General features: G+C 42.2%; 1 protein-coding gene across 5 annotated transcripts in view; it reads left to right on the top strand.

Annotated features, from left to right (window-relative positions):
• The window catches only part of FLNB (filamin B), a 137,518-nt gene that overhangs the window by 55,468 nt on the left and 60,386 nt on the right, over positions 1–21,664 (top strand). For all 5 annotated transcript variants that reach the window (XM_037137388.2, XM_037137387.2, XM_037137386.2 and 2 more), the window contains exons 3-8: positions 777–874; positions 3,661–3,808; positions 17,337–17,455; positions 18,314–18,391; positions 19,912–20,074; positions 20,977–21,174. In XM_037137388.2, coding sequence (XP_036993283.2) covers positions 777–874; positions 3,661–3,808; positions 17,337–17,455; positions 18,314–18,391; positions 19,912–20,074; positions 20,977–21,174 — 804 coding nt within the window. The remainder of the gene's footprint in view (positions 1–776; positions 875–3,660; positions 3,809–17,336; positions 17,456–18,313; positions 18,392–19,911; positions 20,075–20,976; positions 21,175–21,664) is intronic.

Here is a 21,664-nt window from a genome sequence, read left to right as displayed (position 1 = left end):
AGGAAGGAGTTGTGGGTTTGTACCTGGTCAGTCAGAAGCCCAGGTGTCAACCTGGGCTTATGATCAGTGTCTGAAGTGGAGGGAGGGGTGCAGTCTTGTAAAACTGAGCTCTTAACTTTTGGGATCTGATGCTGTCTCCGGGTAGATAGTGTCAGAACTGAGTTAAATTGTAGAATATCCAGCTGATGTCAATCCTACACATTTGGTGACCAGGGTACAAAAGTGTAAGTATGAAAGGTCAAAAAATCCCTCCTGCAAAAAGGCACGAGGCACAAATGGTTTTACAGGCTTTGTCCATTCATTTGTTTACTTCACACCAGTAAGGAGTGGCTAACCCCCATTTTAATGCAAAAAGATAACATCCTGAAGGAGACATCTCAGCTAAGACAGAGTAGTTCCACCTCTGCGTGCTCACATCCGTGGTACTTTTTTTCCGTAAAATATATACAGATGTTCATTGATTTCGTATAGGGTTATGTCTGGACAAACCCATTGTAAGTTGAAAATATTGTAACTCAAAAATGCATTTAATATACTAACCTATTATGCTTTAAATGTGTTCAGAGCACTTACCCTACGGTTGGGCAAAATTGTCTCGCTGCCACTGTCCAGCCATCACAAGGATACTGTACTATATATCACTAACCTGGGATAAGATCAAAATTCAAAACTGAGTACGGTGTCTATTGAATATGGACTGCTTTTGCACTACCATAAGTTCCAAAAATCTCTTTAGTTGGTTAATGCTAACAGTATCTTTTGCGTTTTGTTAACAGGTCTGTGCCCAGACTGGGAATCCTGGGACCCAAGGAAGCCTGTGGACAATGCACGAGAAGCCATGCAGCAGGCAGATGACTGGCTGGGAGTCCCACAGGTGCTCATCCAGCCTGCCTGTCCCACAGGGCTGTTTCCACCCTCCAGCTTGCTCTGCAGCGGTGTGGGTGCCTCTGGGTCGGGCAGGCCATCTGACCCCCTCGCATTAGCCTTCTAAGGGGCGTGTCCCACCTTACTGAGGTCACTCATAATAATAGGTTCTCGTTGACTTAGTTGCTTATACATCACCCCAAAATCTTTACTCTTGGTCACATGTGGCAAATTTTCTAGTATTTCTTCTTTAAAAATTTGAAAGGCTAATTTTGAACACCGAACTGCAAATGAGGATCCTAATGATTAGATAGGGCCATAAGAAGTTACTAGTATTTAACCACTTTTTAACTTATTAAAAATTTTTGAACGATAATATCTTAGGAAAAAAATCACAAGACTTATGTCAATGTTAGAAACATTCAAACCCTAGAGGATTTTGTGAGTTAGTTTGAGCCAACTGATGACAATGTCCTGGAAGCGGCACCTCAATGAATTGAGGAAATGCTCTGAAAATGGCAGTTTTGCACCTTATTTTTTACATTATAATCAAAGAGGAGGCATAGAGGGTTACATAAAGCCCACTGGTGATAGAGTAGGGGGTTGGGAGAAAGCAGAAGGGGGAACCTTGGATGAAAAGGTGAAATGGTGGACACACACTTCTTTACAAAGATGGGCGCAGGGTAGTTTTATGGTCAACAATGAACCCCGGAAGGACAGCACTGAGGGGGGTTGTGGTCTCGCTCTGGTGCAATGGTTGTGCCCCACCGGTTTGGAAAAAGGGAAGTTACCTTGACATTTAAAAAAATGTGTTATCACAGATACAAAAAGACAATGGACAGGTTCAGTTAAGGTAAAGATTGACGTTTGTCAGGGAAGATTCTAGCCCAGGGCAATGACTGCTCACCTTGATTTGCTTTTAGTTAGAATGTTGTGGTTTTTTGTGTGTTTGTTTATATTTTTAACTTCAGACCATCCTATGTGGTGACCACATAAGCCTTCCCTGAGCTTGTCGGGTTTGGTATGTGGTCCCTCTGGCCCACAGTTAAACTTCTAAACAAAATCTACATCAGGATAACCTACAATTAATGAAAACGGGGGAAGAATTTGTATTGACCATAATCCTATCACAGAAATATTACAAGAGAACTTGGAAATCATGATAAGCGTTAGATACCATTTCTAGTAGCCCTTACAAGGAGTCTAAAAAGCTTCCCCAGACAGTTGGCCACTGTGATTCCCACATTCAAAGCCCTAGTCCAGAAAACTTGTGGGTAGCCAGTGCGTGGGATGGGTGACCTCGCCGCAGGCCCCATTAAGGTCTAAGTTGGTGTTCAGTGCACTGTGTAACAGGATCCCTTGGCAGGTAGGAAAACTTGCCTGTGTTTCTTTGGTTTGGCTTTGGCTTCGTGGCCCATTTCTTGGCTTTTCCATCCTCAGGAAGTGGTGTGGTATGTTTTTCATCTCTTAAAGCTAAAACCACCTCCTTCTGACGTTCATGTGATCTTGGCACTGTAAAGTTGGTGAAGAAACTGCCTAGAAGGAATGCCAGATCACCGTACTTCTCCATAGTTATGGGATAGAGTGTAAAAACCCAAATAGCTGTTTTGTTGCTGCAGGCTAATCATCAGAACGGGTTGTCGGGCGTGTGTGTGTGTTACCATGGGATGAGGGAAGCTGGATACATATGTCGTTCACCTACAATTGGTTAACCTGGGTCATGAGACAGAGTCTCGTGTTCCTTTCAGTGGCTTACCTCTTGTTGGGGCAGGAGGATTTATTGCGCTGTTTAGGGCTGGGTCAGGCGATAGAACTGAAGCCTTCAGTGAGGCAGCCTGTTTAGCGTGGGTTATAAATAACTTGACTAATATTCTTGCTACTAAGATGAATATCTGTAGAAATTTATTACCTCCCCGTGTCTTTAATGGCTCCTTACATAGAGACCTGTCTTAGCTACAGCTGCCAAAACAAATACCGTAGATTGGGTGGCTTAAACAATAGATATTGACTTCTCAATTCTGGGAGCTGGAAGTTCAAGACCAAGGTGCGAGCAGATTGGGGTTTTGGTGAGGGCCCTCTTCCTGGTGTTAGAGAGAGAAGGGTAGGTAGGCAAATGTACCGTCTAGGCTTTCTTACCTCTCTTAAGGACACTAATTCTGTCCTGGGGGCTCCATCCCCACACCCTCCCCTGTGCCTGCTCACATCCCAAGGCCCCCCCTCCGAACACCATCGCGTGGGAGGTGAGGGCCTATGAATCGTGAGAGGCCTCAAAGGCTCAGTCTGGAAGACCTCACATTAGATACGTCACTGTATCGTCTTCTCGTTTGTTGTTTTTATTTTAATTTTTTTGTTAGTAGCTGAGTTAGCAGAGATGCAGACAGTGGATAGATGAGCAAAGGAAAAAGGCCAGTTCATGTGTTTTTTTTTTTGGTAACATGCTCTAATCTCACATGTAGTTTTTTCTTCATCCTCTTCACATGACTCAGCTTATCCCCCTTGGGAAGTTTGATCAGGGGAGTGAGTGGGTTATGTTCGGGCGTGGAGGGGGAGCATATACCTCTGGAAATGACATCTAGCACCCTCTGGAGAGGGTTCTCAGCTTCCAGAGGGAATGGTGACACTTCTAAAAGGCTACAAAACACTGATCTTGGCATGTCACCTTAATGTAATTTCACTTAGTCGAGAAATGGACTCAATTTTTTATTATTTGTAGTGTTTATGAGGCTTTTGCAAAAACTTCAGTAACAATTGGAAAGTGATGTGTTCTGGCGTTCACTTACTGTGTCGTTTTTCTAGGTCATCACTCCCGAAGAAATTATTCACCCAGACGTGGATGAGCACTCGGTGATGACTTACCTGTCCCAGTTCCCCAAAGCCAAGCTCAAGCCAGGGGCTCCTCTTAAACCCAAACTCAACCCCAAGAAAGCCAGGGCCTATGGCAAAGGTAAGCACTGGTGGTGTTGGATTCAAAGATTGTCCTCTGGTCTCATAGAGTGTAATTGGCTTTGGGAGGAGGGTTCTTATAATCAAGAATGTGCAGGCTAAATCCTGGAAAACGCTGGACACTTCCTTTGTCAGCATGGGTTGTTTGTTTTTTGTTTTTTAACCTTAAGGTCCTTTTGTTTATGACCATCTTTTTCTGCCTTGTGAATCTAGGCTTTGAGAAACACTGCTGATTTAATGCGACAGTCTGTCGCTTAGTGATTTCGGTGCACTGACCCTGGGGTGAAGAAAGGACTGTTCCCATTTTTCAGAGCAGGAATCAGAGGCGTGGTCCCCTGGGGGTGGGAGGGTGGCAGACAGGATCCTGGGTCTTCTGGCTGATGATTCATTTTTCCTTTGGTTGTGCTAAAGCTGCTCAGGTTTCCAGATGGGGTGGGAGCTAATGATAACCCCTGGCAGACACTTCCTTGCTGAGACATCCTGTTTATGCAGCCACTGGGAGTGTTCTGCTCAGAGCTTTATGTTGGGTTGGAGGCGTTTTGAGACATCAGGTGTTCTGGTTGGCACCTGACTTTTAAGCACAGTAGTTTTTTGTGTGAGTTAGTTTGTATTCAGTTTCTGTTCACACTAAGTAGTACTGTGCATTGGTTTCAGGTGTACATCATAGTGGTTAGACATATCAGGTACTTGACAGGGTGGTCCCCTGATATTTCAAGTACCCATCTGGCCCCATATGTAGTTATAAAGCACACTAATTTTTAAAAAGGAGAACAATTATATTTTTGCCCAGCACGATTGTTGATAAAGATCAGCACAGCGAGATATAACTTATTCCATTTTCTGTAGGAGTGCATCGTATTTCTTAATCTTCATAATGACCATTGGGAAAATATCTGAACAAACAAAATAACTTGTATATTCTCTCCTAGAATCTACAGTTCTTACCCTCCTAATGTAGTCATTCCTCCTGCACTTTGTGTGTTGCCTGTGTGTACATACATGTGTGTGTGGTTCTTGGAATTTTTTGAAAATAAATTTCAGGCATGGTGACATTTCACGCTTGAATACATCAGCAGTGCATCAGCAGAGCACCCTCTCAGTAACCACAGTGTTCATCATCACACTTAAGACAAATTTACAAGAATTTCATATCAACTAATATCCAGTTTTGTTTTCAAATTGGCCCTAAAATTCTTCCATCTTTTTTTTTAATTTTACAAGCCAAGATCTGATTATGATTCACCGTGCTACATTTATTTGTCTTTAGACTCTTTTAATCTAGAATAATTTTTCCCAACTTTTTTTTTTTTAATGACCTTGACTTCCTGAAGAGTCCAGAGCACTCTTCTTGCAGGATGCCTCATACACTCATTTCCTTTGAAGCCGGCACGGCTGTATTTGGAGTGAGCTTAGTCTAAAGATGACCCACAGCCAGGGCAGTGGTGCTGACCCTGTGTTGTTCTCGGTGCCCTTCCCACCTGTCTTTTCAGCATGATTTAGATTAGAAGACAGTCTGATTACTCTGGGAGAAACCCACATGTGTTGGGGTCCCTTTGGCAGTGAGGTGGGGTGTGTGCAATCGTTCGTGTTACGTAGGGACTAGGACATTGTTGGAAGGTCTCCGTCCGTGTGCAGTCACTCCAAGGTCGGCGCATCCATGCTTGCTCTGAGAGTTGTACCAAAGATGGTGGCTAGAATGGGAATCTTTGATTTTAAAGGTTGTGCTTTCTAAGTGGCAACAAAACTCAAACAGCCAAGTAAATCTGTTGTCAACAAAGCTGGTTAAATGGATTGAATATAATCAAGGCATAAAATGCTTGTTTGCAATAATCTTATCACTAGCTGTCCAGTTTCCTCATTGTTAATGTGAAATGGTTTTTTATTTCTTTTTTCTGCGTTATGTAGCTGGGGAGCAAAACACCTTTTAAAAATGTGTGGATATATATTTATATATATAAATGTGTGTGTACATACATACATATATGTGTATATGCATATATATGTATTCTTTGCATTTTTGTGGTAATATATACATAACATTCACTAACTAGCCATTGTTTTAAAAAGATTTTATTTATATACCTTTAGAGAGAGGGGAAGGGAGGGAGAAAGAGAAGAAGAGAAACATCAGTGTATGGTTGCTTCTCACACACCCCTACTGGGGACTGGCCTGCAACCCAGGCATGTGCCCTGATTGGGAATCTAACTGGGGACCTTTTACTTCGAAGGTCAGTACTCAGTCCACTGAGCCACACCAGCTGGGACTGATCTAACCATTTTTAAGTATACCATTCAGTGGCATTAAGTACATTCATTGGGTTGTGTAGCCATCACCATATTCACCTCCAGAACTTTTGCTCTTTCAAACTGACACTCAGTACACGTTAAATAATAATTCTCCATTCCCCCCTCCCCTCAGCCCTTGGCAACTACTAGTCTACATTTTTGTCTCTGAATTTACCTGTTCTAGGTACCTCATATAAATATGTGGTATTTGTCCCTTTGTGTCTGGCTTCCTTACCATGTTTTTAAGGTTTACTTATGTTCTTGCATGTGTCAGAATTTCATTGCTTTTTAAAGCTGGATAGCACTCAGTTTGTATATATTACATTTTATTTTTCTGCTTTCTGTCAGTGGACATTTGGGATGTTTCCACCTTTTAGTTACTGTGAATAATGCGCTGTGAACATGGGTGTACCAAGTATGTTCTGTTGCTGTTCCCAGTTTTTTGGGTAAATGCCTAGAGGTATAATTGCTGAATCACATGGTAATTCTATGTTTAACTAATTTTTCTTTTTAAGTAGGAAAACAAAATATGGTCATTTTAGGCAACAGGGTCACGCATGAGGCCCAGTGGGTGGCAGGGGGAGTCTCACCTTGGGACATGCTTGTCCCGTGGTGAGACCATGGGCAGTGACAGTTTACAGTCTTTCCTGTGTGGCCACATAGCTTCCTTTCTGCCACCTGAACCAAGGAATAGAGAGGGTTTCAGCTTCTAGTTTCTGAAAGGTTGATGGGTTTGTTTCGTATTCTCTCCTGGATGTTTACTAGGTTGCGGTTAGTTACCAGCTGTTTACCCCTTGCTGGTTATCTGTTCATTGAGCCCTGACTCGCTTAGTCCAGTGGGCTGGAGGGGAGAGAGCAGGGCTGAGGTAAACTGGTAGCCACAAACAGGTTTTTGTGGTGGGCTTCCTCCTGGGTTTGGGCAGGCTGAAAGCATACATCTGTGAATTAAACAGAAACCCATGTTCAGTGTGAAGAATTCTCTGCACAGCGAGACTTAAACCCTCTTGGTTCTGAGTAACCATGGAGAACAGTTGTCTGCTCAGTGCGAGTGGTTCCCAGGGAATTTACAGAGTGTGGGGTGTGGCTTGGCCTCCTAGCCAACCCTGGTTAGCCAGAGTCTTGGGTAAGCTAGAGTTAGTTGTTTCTCTTGGGCTGTTGGAGTCAGGTGGAATGGGTATTTTTTAATGTATTAAGTGCATGTTTCAACTTCTTGTTAAATGATGTGATCACTCTGTAAATTTGAAGCAAAAGAAAAATGAAGAAAATAAAAACCCAACGCTTACTTCCCTGCTGCCAGCCCCACCTATTCCTTCATTCTGAGGTATTCCTTTGCAGCCTTTTCGTTGTGTTCTGTTCTGTTCTGTTTATGGTTGGAAATGAATTCCAACTATGTGTTTCCTTCCATTTGGATTTCTTATCTATCAGCGTGTGAATATTATCTTATTATATAATAATAATCTGTCAACAGCTTTCTTAAACTAAATTATTTATTGGAAAACTAATATGAATCCAGAGTGTAGTAACAAATGACCTAGTATTTTTAATAGACTGACGACCAGGAAAAGAAGAGAGAGAAACGTAGAGATTTAATGTGGCTTAGGAGACTTAGCAACCAAATATAATATATGAACCTTATGTGGATTCTATTTCAACTGACTGTTAAAAGATATTAATGATATTTATAAGATAATTAGAAATTTGAATGCTGACTGAATATTTAGCCATATTAAAGCTTTCTTATTAATTTTTTGATGGGATATTTTTTGATGTGTATATTCTAAAAATATCTTTTAGAGGTACATAGTGAAGGCTTATGGGTGAAAGATGAGGACTATCTAAAAAGTATCCAGCCATGTACTATGAAAATAGAGACATTTATTGAAGAGGGTACAAGATACAAGAAACATTGTACATAGGACAGTGACACCTTGGTCCCCTTCAAAGTAGGCACCTTGGGACCTCACACAGTTCTCCCAATCTCCATCAGATGCCCCATCACATTTTCCTGAATTTCATCGACAGTCTGAAATCTCTTCCCATTCAAAAGTGATGTTAGTTTTGGGAAAAGCCAGAAATTGTAGGGTGCCAAATCTGGGCTGTAGTGGGGCTGAGTCACCTGGCTGATTTAATGTTTTGCCAAAAAACTCCACGTGAGACATGATGGGGGCATGTTGCGTGATAATGCTACCAATCACCAGTAGCCCATAGTGGCCTTCTGAATCATCCAAATAGTTTCCATGGAGGAATGTTTAAGTTTAATGCAAAATTTATTGCAGACTCATTATCTGCTTGCTCAGTCATTTTGAATGTGATGGTCATACAGTACACATACTCACTCAATGGTGTCTGCTGCCCCCACTGACTAGTTCAGTGAAGTCATCATTCTTCATGCATGCATACATTCCAGTCCTCTCTCCTTGGCTGCTAGGTTATATTGATGTTGTGCAAACTGTTCTCATTATATTAACAATGGCAGGACTTTTCCTGGAGAGACCTCCTAGATGAGGACAAGGATGTGTGTCAGAATAACACAGGAAGAGAGTGCAGATGTGAAGCAAGATTGGCAGAAAGTTAGTAGTTGAAAGTAGCTGATAGATGCACGGGGATTCATTGTACAGTTCTCAGTGTATGTGTAGGTTTGGAATTCTCCATAACAGAAAACTTAAAAAGAAATAATAGACCTTTTGCTTCTGGGAAGATTGAGTTGAAGTACTTTTTCCAGTTCTTCCCACTAAGTACATCTAGAATTCCTGAGTATTTTATACAGAAGAAAACATAAGAAGACTCAGAAAGAGAATAAGGCAAACCAGCTAGGGACCTGGGCATCCAAGGACTGGCGCAATAATGAGTTCCTTGATTTTTCTTTTGCTTCATATATCCCAGACTTGGAACTGAAGAAGCTGAAAAGCTGGAAATGCCACTGGGCACAAACACAAAAAGCCCCAACAAAAGCCTGTTCTTTTTGGCTCAAACATCAGGAAAGGGCAGCCTAGGAGGAGAACACTTCAGACAGTCATTGCCATACTCTACAGCAAATACTTGGTCCCCACTCCCATGTACACTATCAAAGGCTAGATGGGGAGTCTGGACTGTCACCCCAGATAAGGAAGCCACCCCAGTGATGTCATTAGAGGCCATTTAGATAGTGATGAGCCATTCCTACCCCTTCCGGCCACTGGTGAGGGAGGCTTAATAAAAGATACTCAAAGTGAGGGGGACTCCCACCTCCACCCACCAGTAATGAGGAGTCCCCCTCAGTCTGAGTATCTTGGAGGTGGAATGGGGAAGCTGAACTTCTTCCCGCACGGCAGTAACTAGGCCTGTGCCCTCCCTTCCCCTGCTGAAGTGCTGTTATACAAAGGCAGGGAAAACAGAAAGTATAGATGAGACCCAGAATCTCATAACATAATACTCAGAATATCCAGGATTTGATAACAAAAATCACTTCTCATGCCAAGAACTAGTAAAATCTTCACCTGAATGAAGAGACAATTAATTGATGCCAACACTGAAGTCATTGAGATGTGAGAATGAATGATTTGATAAAGGTTTTAAAGCAGCTGTTATAAAAGAAGACTTCAACAAACAATTACAAATACACTTGAAACAAATGAAAAAATTGAAAAATCTCAGCAAAGAAGTAGAACATATAGAGAAGAACCAAATGGAGTTTTAGAACTGAAAAATACAATAACTAAAATTAATTCAGTGGATGAGCTCAATAGCAGAAAGGAAAGACAGAGAAAAAAATCATTGAGCTGGAAATGAGAACAATAAAAATGACCCAATCTGAATGGCAGAGAAATTAGACTGAAAAAAATGAACACACCCTCGGGGACGATAACCAAATACCTAACATTCATGTCCTAGGAAACCCAAAAAGCAGAGTAAAAAGAGGGTAGGGCTAAAAAAAATGCTCAAAGAAATAATGGCTGAAAACTTCCCAGATTTTGGCAATATACAGACTGAAGACATTGAGCTAAACCCAGACAAGATGAACACCCAGGAAAAAGAAGTCTACACCAAGCCACGTCTTAGACAAACTTCAAGAAACTAATCAGTAAAGGCTTGAAAGCAACAAGAAAAATGGCACTTTACCTACCAGGGAAAGATAGAATGGCAGAATTCTTATCAAAGGAAGTGGCACAACATTTTTTATACGCTGAAAGAAAAGAGATATCAACCCAGAATCCTACATCCAGGGCTAATGTTTTTTAGAAATGAAGAGGTAATCAAGACATTCTTAGAAAAAGAAAAACTAAAAGAATTTGTCACCGAGCATATCTACCCTAAAAGGATGGTGAAAGGGAAGTCTTTGGACAGAAAGGAAACAATAAAAGAAGGGATCTTGGAATAACAGGAAGAATGAACATGGTGAGCAAACACATAATAATTATAATAGACTTCCCTCAAAAACCACAAACCGCCAAAACTCAGTCCAGATGAAGTAAATAACCTGAGTGGTTCTATAACCATTAAATAAATCAGATCTGTAATTTAAAAGCTCTTAGAAAAGAAATCTGCAGGCTCAGATGATTTCACTGGAGGAAGAATTAACACCAATTCTACGCAGACCTCTTCCAGAAAATACGAAAAGGGAACACCTCCCAATTCATTTTATGAAGCTAATATTGTTGTAACCGGACAAAGACAATGCCAAACAAGAAAACTACAGACCCATATCCCTCGTGAATAATGATGTAAAAGTTATTAACAAAATATTAGGCAAAAAAAGTTAGCAAATAGAATTTCGCAATACATAAAAATTATTCATTGTGTTCGAGTTGGAGTTTATTCAAGGAGTTCAAGGCTGGCATGCCATTAGAAACTCAGTCAACACAGTCTACCATATTAACAGACTAAAGAAGAAAATCATCAGAATAAACCCATGGATAAAAGACTTATAAGTCGTGACACCATGAAAGTCCTAGAGGAAAACAAGGAGGAAAATTTCAGGTATCCCGCATAGCAGTATTTTTGCCAATAGGTCTCCTAGAGCAAGGGAAATAAAGGAAAAGATAAACAAATGGGACTACATCAAACTAAAAGGCTTCATCACAGCTAAAGAAACCATCATCAAAATGAAAAGGGAACTGATCATATGGCCAATGATACATCGGACAAGGCTTTAATTTCCAAAGTATATAAAGAACTTATATGACTCAACACCAGGAAAAGAAACAATCCAATTAAAAAATGGGCAAAGGACCTGAATAGACATTTCTCCAAGGAGAACATACAGAGGGCAGGCACATAACACATGAAAAGATGCTCAATGTCACTAGCCATCAGAGAGATGCAAATTAATATCACAGTTAGATCTCACCTCACACCGGTAAGAATGGCCATCATTAATAAATCAACAAACAAGTGCTGGCGAGGTTGTGGAGAAAAGGGAACCCTAGTGCACTGTTGCTGGGAATGCAGGATGCTACAGCCCTTGTCAAAAACTGCACAGAATTTCCTCAAAAAAACTAAAAATAGAACTGCATTCTGACTTGGCAATTCTGCTGCTGGAATTATGCCCTAAGAATCCTGAACCACCAATTCAAAAGAACTTATGCACCCTTATGTTCACAGAAGCACTATTAACGATAAAGAGTCAAGTGCTGGAAACTCGCTAAGTGCCCATCAGTAAATGAGTGGATCAAAAATCTGGTACATTTACACAGTGGAATACTGTACAACAGAAAGAAAGAAGGAACTCCTACCTTTTGTGACAGCATGGATGGATCTTAAGAATATTATGCTAAGTGAAATAAGCCAGGTGGTGAAAAAAAAAATGCCATTTGATCTCCCTATAAAAGGAATCTAATGAACAAAATAAGCTAATGAACAAAACAACCATAGGTATGGAAACATGGAACAGACAAAGTGATCAGAGGGGATGGTGGAAATAATGGTGGAAAGAAGAGGAAGGGACTAGACAAAGAACATGTATGAATGACCCACAGACATGGACAACAGTGTGGAAATTGACTGGGAGTGGCGAAGGGTTGGGTGGAGGAGGGCAAAAGGGGGAAAGTAGGGACAACTGTAATAGAAAACAATAAAAAATGATTTAAAAAGAAGAAAAATCACGTGATCATATCACTTGATACAGGAAAAGCATCTGACAAAATTCAACAGCCATCCATGATAAGAACTCAGAAAAAGAGGATCAGAGGAGACCTCAATTTAATATAAAGTAGCTGCCACAAAACACCTACAGTTAACAATATGATTAATGGTGAAATGCCAAGCACATTCCCCAAGATCAGGAATAATGCAAGGATGTCCTCTCACCACTGTTGTTCAACATCATGAGGCAAATTTTTAAAAATACATTTTATTGACTATGCTATTACAGTTGTCCCAATTTTCCTCCTTCACTCCCCTCTACCCTGCACACCCTCTCCCATCCACATTCCCCACTTTAGTTCAGGTCCATGGAAAGTTCTTTAGCTTCTACATTTCCCATACTATTCTAACACTCCCCCTGTCTATTTCTACCTACTGTCTATGCTACTTATTCTGTGTTACCCTTTCCCCCTCTCTGCTCCTCCTACTCCCTTTTGCTAACCCTCCATGTAATCTCCATTTCTGTGGTCCTATTCCTGTTCTAGTTGTTTGTTTAGTTTGTTTTTGTTTTAGGTATGGTTGTTAATAATTATGAGTTTGCTGTCATTTTACTGTACATGTTTTTTATCTTCTGTTTTTTTTTTTAAGATAAGTCCATTTAACATTTCATATAATAAGGGCTTGGTGATGATGAACTCCTTTAACTTGACCTTATCTGAGAAGCACTTTATCTGCCCTTCCATTCTAAATGATAGCTTTGCTGGATAGAGCAATCTTGGATGTAGATCCTTGGCTTTCATGACTTAGAATACTTTCCAGCCCCTTCTTGCCTGTAAGGTCTCTTTTGAGAAATGAGCTGACAATCTGATGGGAACCCCTTTGTAGATAACTGTCCCCTTTTCTCTTGCTGCTTCTAAGATTCTCTCCTTATCTTTAACCTTGGGTAATGTAATTATTCCGTGCCTTGGTGTGTGCTTTCTTGGATCCAACTTCTTCAGGACTTTCTGAGCTTCCTGGATTCCTGGAAGTCTATTTCCTTTGCCAGATTGGGGAAGTTCTTTTCATTTTGTTTTCAAATAAGTTTTCCATTTCTTGCTCTTCCTCTACTCTTTCTAGCACCCCTATGATTCAGGTATTGGAACTTTTAAAGATGTCCTGGAGGTTCCTAAGCCTCTTCTAATTTTTTTTTGAATTCTTGTTTCTTCATTCTGTTCCAGCCGAATGCTTATTTCTTTCTTCTGCTTCAAATTATTGATTTCCTTCCCTTCACTGTTGGTTCCCTGTACATTTTCCTTTATTTCACTTTGCATAGCCTTCACTTTTTTCTCCATTTTGCAACCATACTCAACCATTTCTGTGAGCATCCTATCACTAGTGTTTTGAACTCTGCATCTGTTAGGTTGGCCATCTCTTCATCACGTAGTGCTGTTTTTGGAGCTTTGATCTGTTCCTCATTCAGGCCATTTTTATTTTTATTTTTTTTAATTTTTTTGTCTTGGAGTACCTGTTACATAGTAGGGGGGCAGAGCCTTAGGTGTTTGCCAGGATGAGGTAACCCACATTGTTGCATTGTGGCGCTGTTTGTGAGGGAGAATTCAGAGGGGGAACAATGCTACTTGCTTGGCTCTCAGCCAGATTTCAGTCACTTCCCCCACTACCCACAAGCAAATTGGGCCTTTCTGGTGCCGATTCCCAGGTGGGTGTGTTTGTGTATGTTCTAGGACCCCATGGGTCTCTCCAGTGAACTCTACTGTGAGGTTGGGTGTTTCTCCTGCCTCCACAACCCCACAGGTTTTCTCAGAGGTTTTGAGGCTTTATTTCCCCATATTGGAACTCTGGGCTGTGCAGTCTGTCCAGTCTGTCTTGCTCCCCAGTTGTTCCTCCCAGTTTATCTGCACACAAATATGGGACTGCCAGGTCTCCCAGCCACTGCCTTGCCCGCCCAGGTCCTGTAGCCGCTGTCTTACTGCGAGTCTTCTCTGTCCCAGCTGCACCCCTCCTACCAGCCTGGATGAATGTTTCTTCTTTAACTCCTCCTTGGTTGTCAGGCTTCCATACAGTTGAATTTTCTGACATTTCTGGTTAGTTTTTGTTTTTAAATTTATTGTTATTCTTTTGGTGTGAGAGGAGGGAAAGTGTATCTACCTACGCCTCTATCTTGGCTGGGAGTCCAAAAGTTTCTTCCACCAACTCAATCCCTGCTGGTTTTGCAGCCAGAAGTTATGAGGGATTATCTTCCTGACCCTGGAACTCTGGGCTGGTGGGCTGGTGTGGGTTGGGGACTTCTCACTGCTGAGATATCCCTCCCAAATTTTTATCCACCACAAGTAGATGTGAGAGCAACCCATTCCATTTTTCTGCCCCTCCTACCAGTCTGGATGGATGTGGTTTCTTTAATTCTGTAGTTTTCAGACATTCATTTAACTCAATTTCTGACCTTTCTGACTGATGGTTGTTCTATAGTTTAGTTGTAATTTTGTTGTGGCTTTGTGAGGAAGCAAGCCATGTTTATACCTATGCTGCCATCTTGACTAGAAGTCTCAAATATGTAGAACTTTGGATGAAGGTCCAGAAGCAATTCAGTAGAGAGAGCCTTTTTCACACTGCCAGAGTAACTGAACATCCATTGGTTAAAAAAAACAAAACAAAACCCCTCAGTCTGAGTCTCACACTTTATATAAAAATTAAGTCAAAATCAGTGACAGACTTAAATGTAAGAGTCTGTAACTGTAAACTTTTTGGAAAAACATAGGAGAAACTTGGGGATCTAGGACAAGGTAACGTTCTTAGACTTGATGCCTAAAGCATGATACATGAAAGAAAAAAATGGTAAGTTGGAGCTTTTTTATATTTAAAACGTATAAAAGGCCCTCGCCAGGTACCTGTGGTTGGAATGTTGTTTCGATGTGTAGTGCTTGCGAGGTCATTCTCCTGTCAGGGCACATACAGGAGGCAACCAGTGAGTGGAATAATGAGTGGAACAGCAAACTGATGTGTCTCTCTCTCTCTTTCCCCTGCTTCTTCTATCTCTCTCTAGAAATCAGTAAATAAATTTTTAAAAATGTAAAAAAGCATTTTCTGTCTCTCAGAGTCTTGACACAAGGCACACCAGAAGTGGGCTGTATGTGCTATTGTGGAATTTCTCTCGGTGGAGGATGTATTCCTGGACCACCCCACGCTCCTGCAGGACAGGCTCGTTTAGCTCCGCCCTCCAGGCCACCTGGATTGCATCTCTAAGAAAATTCAAAATGTTGAGATGAAGGACCTGGGAAGGCTTTTAAAAACTTTGCAGTTAAGGGGATGAAAAGACAAGCTAAAGACTGGAAGAAAATATTTGGGAAGCACATACTCAACAAAGCATTATTATCTAGAATACATAAAAACCCTCAAAAACTCAAAAGTTAAAACAAAATAAACAAACAACCCAATTAGCAAATGGTTAAGAGATAGGAACAGTCATTTCACCAAAAAGGATATACAAATGTCACAGAAACATAAGAAAAAGATGTTCAATGTAATTGCCATAGAGCAGCAATTTTCAACTTTTTTCACTTTGTGGCACACATAAACTAATTATTAAAATTCTATGGCATATCAGAAATACATATTTTTTGCCAATCTGACAAAAAAATTCACACAACTTTGATTTATTCACGCCCAACAGCTATTGTGTTGGTTGTTGTCATTTTTCATTTGACAATCTAAGGGAAAAGAGGTCAGTGCCCCCTGGCTAAATAGTCAAGTATTGCTTTGTGTCTTGTGGCACATCAGTTGAAAATTGCAGCCATAGAGAAATGCAAATTAAAACCATTATAGACCTATCAGAATGGCTGAAGTAGAAAGTGGTAACACCGAATGCTGGCAAGGATGCAGAGAAACTGGATCCAGATCACTCATACATTGCTGGTAGGAATGTAAAATGATACAGCCACTCTAGAACACAGTCTGGCAGTTTCCTAAAAAGAACTAAACACGTAAGCCCTGGCCAGGCAGCTCCGCTGGTTAGAGTGTTGTCCCGATATACCAAGGTTGTGGGTTTGATCCCCGGATCAGGGCACATGCAAAAATCAAGCAGTTACTGCATAAATAAGTGGAAAAATAAATCGACATCTGTCCCTTCCTCCCTCTCTCTTTCCTTCCCTCTTTCTCTAAAATCAATAAAAAAAACCCATACAACTAAACATGCATGCAACTACTGTATAACCCAGCAGTTGCACTCCTTGACACTTATCCCGGGGAAGTGAAAACATGTCCACACACAAACCTGTACCTGAATGTTTATTAGCAGCTCTATCAGTAATAGACAGCTGGAAACAACCCAGATACCATTCTGTCGGTAAATGGTTAAACAAACTGTGGTCCATTCATATCATGGAATACTACTCAGCAATAAAAAGAACAAACAATTGATACAGTCAACAACCTGGATGAATCTACAGAGAATTGTGCTGGAGGAAAAAGATAATTTTAAAATGGTACATAATATATGATTTCATTTCTGTCACATTCTGGAAACGATAAAATTAGAGATGGAGAACAGGCTCGTAGGGCAGGAAGAGGATGAGGTGGGAGCGGGTGGATGTGGCTATAAAAAGGCAACATGGGGGTTCCCCGTGGGGGTCGGAATGTTCTGTATTTTAACTGCGTCAGGGTCAGTGTCCTTGGTCCTGGTACTGGAATAGAGTTTTGTACTATGGAGCCATTTAAGGAGCTGGTTAAAGGATATTATTTCTTATACCTGCATGGGAATCTCTCTCTAATTTGCTTAATCATCTCAAAATAAAGTTGAATTAAAAAAAAATTGAATGCATTTTTAACTATTTCAAGTAACACAAAGTGGTCTTTGATGAAAAATGAGCCTTTCTCTCTCCCCCACGCCTCCTCCCCGCACGCAGCCTCTTGGTGCCAGCTCCCCTGCTGGTCACACATCATTCTTCATAACTGTAGACTTCTGACTGCATTGCTCTGAAGAGTTCAGAACTGATTGTTGCTTGAATAACAAGGGCAAAACTAGGGATTGGAGCCTATTGGAGTACCTTTGTCACGGCAGTTTGACCCTGGCCCCCGTGTGGTGACTGCAGGGCTGGGTCCCACCTCCCCGTTTCCTGAAGGAGACACAGTGGGTGAGGGCCTGTGGCAGGGCCTGGCCCCGATTGTAATGTGCTTGTGCAAACCTGTGGCAGGAATCGAGCCTACTGGAAACATGGTGAAGCAGCCAGCCAAGTTCACGGTGGACACCATCAGTGCTGGGCAAGGAGACTTGATGGTGTTTGTCCAGGACCCAGAAGGGAACAAAGAAGAGGTATGTTGGAGGACGCTGCGTCCCCCGTCAGCATCCCAAGGGGCTTGTCACAGGGCCAGGGACTCTGCTTCCATGTTCTTCATTAAACCTCACAACAAAAATAGTTTTTTACCAGAAGCATCCTGAGGTTTACAGTGGTTAAAGTTGATTTGTCCAAGGACTGTGCCTTGAAAACTAATATAAATTGATACCCAAGCAAAAAAATAGTTTAATAAAAGAAAGGATATTTTTAATTTAGCAAAGGCCTCTTAGTTGAGGTTGTAGGTACGGATGGCCAGAATAGCAATAACAATACCGTACTGATACAATGCAGTAACAATGCTGATGTCCTACTCGACTCCCATCCTGACCATCCTTTGATTCCTTCCTCAGGGCCTTTGCACACACTGTTCCTTTTGTCTACTTATCTCCTTAAGACTATATTTTATTCCCAGTTCTTCGCACCACCTGGAACTCTAAAGGTGACTGGCGTATTGTCCATTTCTCCCACTGGGGCAGGAGTTCAGGCTGATTTGTTTTATTCCGGGTAACTATCACCGGACCCAGCATTTCATAAATGCTTAATGAGTATGTAGCCTTAAAGTTTAAGTTACTTGCTTTATAGTCTCTCTTGTTTAGAGAGTTTCAACCTCGAGACAATGGGGAGTCCTGACTTGGTTAAGTCTTTGTGTTACATGATGTGTGTCTGTGACTTCAGGCTCTTCCTCTCGTGAGGAGTGATCGAGTAGGAAGTAGCCATAGTCGGGACAGGTTCCTGGCCTGTCAGCTAGCTCACTGCAGGATGCCGGCTGGCATGGCACGGCATGCTTTTACTCATCCCTGGTGCCTTCTCTAACTGTCGCTTATCTTCCATCCTAGGCACAAGTGACCCCTGCTAATGACAAGAACAAGACATACTCTGTGGAGTACCTGCCCAAGGTCACCGGGCCGCACAAAGTAAGATGAGGTGTCATGGCTGTTGCTTAAACTATCTTCTGGGTTTGGTTTGACCCTTGCTTCCGCTATGTGTGGAAGAAAGGATATCTTAGAAAAAAGAGTGGTTTTCTTAACTTAACTTCTGATTTTCCTTCCTGATTATAAAAGTATCCAAGCTTATTATAGAAAATTTGGGATTCCCATGAATCAGGCTTGAGATATTAGCTAATATATTAGTTGAATTCCACTATGTTTTTTGTGATGTCATAAGACTTTTCTAACTCTGTTTAGGTGATGAACGGTTGTAGCTTCATACCTGGAGTGTAGATGCTAAGCTGTGGGCTTTGTCATTGATGCTGCCTGAGTGGTCCCCTTCCAGGTGTTCTGGAGCTCCTGGCAGCTCTGAGGCCTGAGGGTGCAGAAGGCTGGTTGACTGTAGTGGAGGCCAGTGGGCCACTCATGTACCTGGAGAATTGACGGGGATCCCGTCCCCAGGCCCTTCGTCTTGGCGACAGTTTGAGTTCTGTTTGTGTCAGTGTGCCCTTGGCCTGTGGGCTGGGGGCTGAGGGAGTCTTGTGGGAGAGTGCAGTGACCTAGGAGTCTGCCTTTAGTTGGCGAAAGCCTTCAAAAGCACACACAGGCCAGTCCCTGTGCGCCCTGCCAGGACTCTGACACAGACCGTACTCGCCACCTTGGGCGTCAGTGAATTCACCGGACTGTGGCCACAGGTTTATACCCTTAGAAAGCACATCGTGAGTTTGGGGGTGAAAATCTTGAAGAAAGCATTTATGATGTAATTAATTCATTCAATTCATATGAAAACCTAATACAATACCCCTGAAAAATTTAAAGCGTAAGAACTTTGGCTCAAGTTTTAGATGGAAATCTGTACTTTTTCTCAAATCCATGTGTCTGGGATTGATCCCTCGAAAAATACTTTGACTCTGTGTGTGAAATCCCAGCTCCTTGCGTCACATTCTAGGGAACAATGGTGTCTTCCGCAGTTTCCTCAAAGGACCCAATGTCTAGGCTCTGGATGGGGTGTCAAACTCATTTTTACTGGGGCCACATCAGTCTCAGGGTTGCCCTCAAAGGGCTGAATGGAATTTTAGGTCTGTATAAGTGTAACTACTCCTTAACTAGGGGCAAGGAGTTCGATGTTGCCGCCAGGGAGAAACAAGGTGCCGGGCTGGATAAAAAAACTTGCCAGAGTCGGCAAGTTGGCCCACAGGCCTTGTGTGTGCTACCTGTGGTCTAGAGATTCGAGTATAATAAGCATTTGTTCATATCCTACTAGAGATGCTAAACATATCAGATGTACACATTTTTAATTTGCTAAAGGCCGGAAGACCCTGACCCAGCCATTATGGCCGATGGGGTCAGGTGGGCGTCCATTCAGGCCCTTCACAGGACTCCTGGTTCCAGCCACCTTTGTGTGGGTAATCAGGAGGATGGACGAGAAGATCGCAAAGCATGTGGCTGGATTGGGTAGTGTCACTGGGCAGGAAAAAGTGATTCTATGTCATCCCTGTCACTTGTAGGTCACAGTACTCTTTGCAGGACAGCACATCTCCAAGAGCCCATTTGAAGTGAATGTTGACAAGGCCCAGGGAGATGCGAGTAAAGTCACTGCGAAAGGCCCGGGCCTGGAAGCTGCAGGGAACATCGCCAATAAGCCCACGTATTTTGACATCTACACGGCAGGTAACTGCCCCTCTCTCCACAGGTCACGCTTTGTCGTGAGGCCAGAGGTAATCCTCAGGAACCTAAAGTCTTCAGATGTTGGACCTTTGTCTTTTAAAACAAACAGCCAACAGCAAAAATAGCTTTTTTCAGTTCTCCATGCCACCTCCCATCCTTATACATTTATTTATTTATTTTTCAATTACAGTTTACATTTAACATTATTTCCTATTAGTTTCAGTTGTACAGCATAGTAATTAGACAATTATATACTTTATGCAAAGTGGTCACCCCAATATTTCAAGTACCCACGTGGCCCCATAAGTAGTTATTACACTACTGTTGATGATGTTCCCTAGGCTGTAATTTACATCCCCGTGGCTGCTCTGTAACTACCAATTTGTACTTCTTAATTCCTTCACCTTTTTCAGCCACGCCCTTCTGACAACCATCAGTCTGTTCTCTGTTTTGAATGTGTTGGTTATATTTTTAGGATTTTTCAACCTTAGTTTTTCTTCAAAATCTTACATTCGAGCTTGACTATAATGATTAATAAATGGTCAGTTTCTGTACTCACTTCTTATTTGACTGAATACATATTCCAACGAAACTAAGTTTTAAGAGTCATCTACTCAGCCAAATTCCAGCAAGATCCTGTGTGGGTTGGGCAGGGAGAAATGAATAAGACACAATTCTTGAAATGTCAGCTTTCTTTCTAGTGCAGGAAATTTTCAAAACAGAGAGAGGCGAGTTCAGTCATGACCCTCCTTCTGTGCGGTCAGAAAAGTTGTTGATGCCTTGGCGTGTCCCTTCTAAGGGCCACTGTCTCCTTTACGTGCGTTTTGTACCTGCGTTTACACTCCTTAGCAATGAACTTTCTTGAGAAGTTGACGTGGTCTCATGGAATGTTTACTCTGTCATAGGTGCCGGTGTGGGTGACATTGGTGTTGAGGTGGAAGACCCCCAGGGGAAGAACACCGTGGAGCTGCTTGTGGAAGACAAAGGCAACCAGGTGTATCGATGTGTGTACAAACCAATGCATCCTGGCCCTCACGTGGTCAAGGTCACATTCGCTGGGGACACCATTCCCAAGAGTCCTTTCATTGTACAGGTTGGGGAAGGTGAGTGCTGGAGTGGCCGACCACGGGTGCTTCTGGCATCGAGGCCAACCATGCCCACAGCTGGGCCCCTGGCCAGGAGAATGTAATGCCTTTCTGTAAGCTATGAAGTGACCCCGGTCCTTGACTTGTATGAACTCATTTCATCCTCTCCAAACACTTGTCCAGTAGAGTCATGATCCTCACTGAGAAGTGCAGGGCCGAGGTCACTGAGGAGTTGGTGTCTGTGGCCAAGGTTAGCAACAGTAGCATTGCTGGCGCCCCCTGGCCTCCACTGCCGGGTCTTTACTGGCTGCCAGGCACTTAGCACAAATGCATCTAATTGTCACATCAGCCTGTGTGTTCCCGGTGCTATTATTATTCCCAGTTTTCAGGCAGAGATCTTAGGCTTAAATAACACAAGGTACTGGTGAGTAGGGGCTAGGCATCAGTAGAAGTAGAACCCAGGCCGACCCCTTGACCACCCTGCTAAACACCCTCTGCAGCCAGAAGC

The sequence above is a fragment of the Artibeus jamaicensis genome, unplaced genomic scaffold (genome assembly GCF_021234435.1).
Source record: "Artibeus jamaicensis isolate MK-2021 breed Jamaican fruit bat unplaced genomic scaffold, CSHL_Jam_final contig_519, whole genome shotgun sequence".
Lineage (NCBI taxonomy): Eukaryota > Metazoa > Chordata > Mammalia > Chiroptera > Phyllostomidae > Artibeus > Artibeus jamaicensis.
This window is presented reverse-complemented; position numbering and strand designations above follow the sequence as displayed.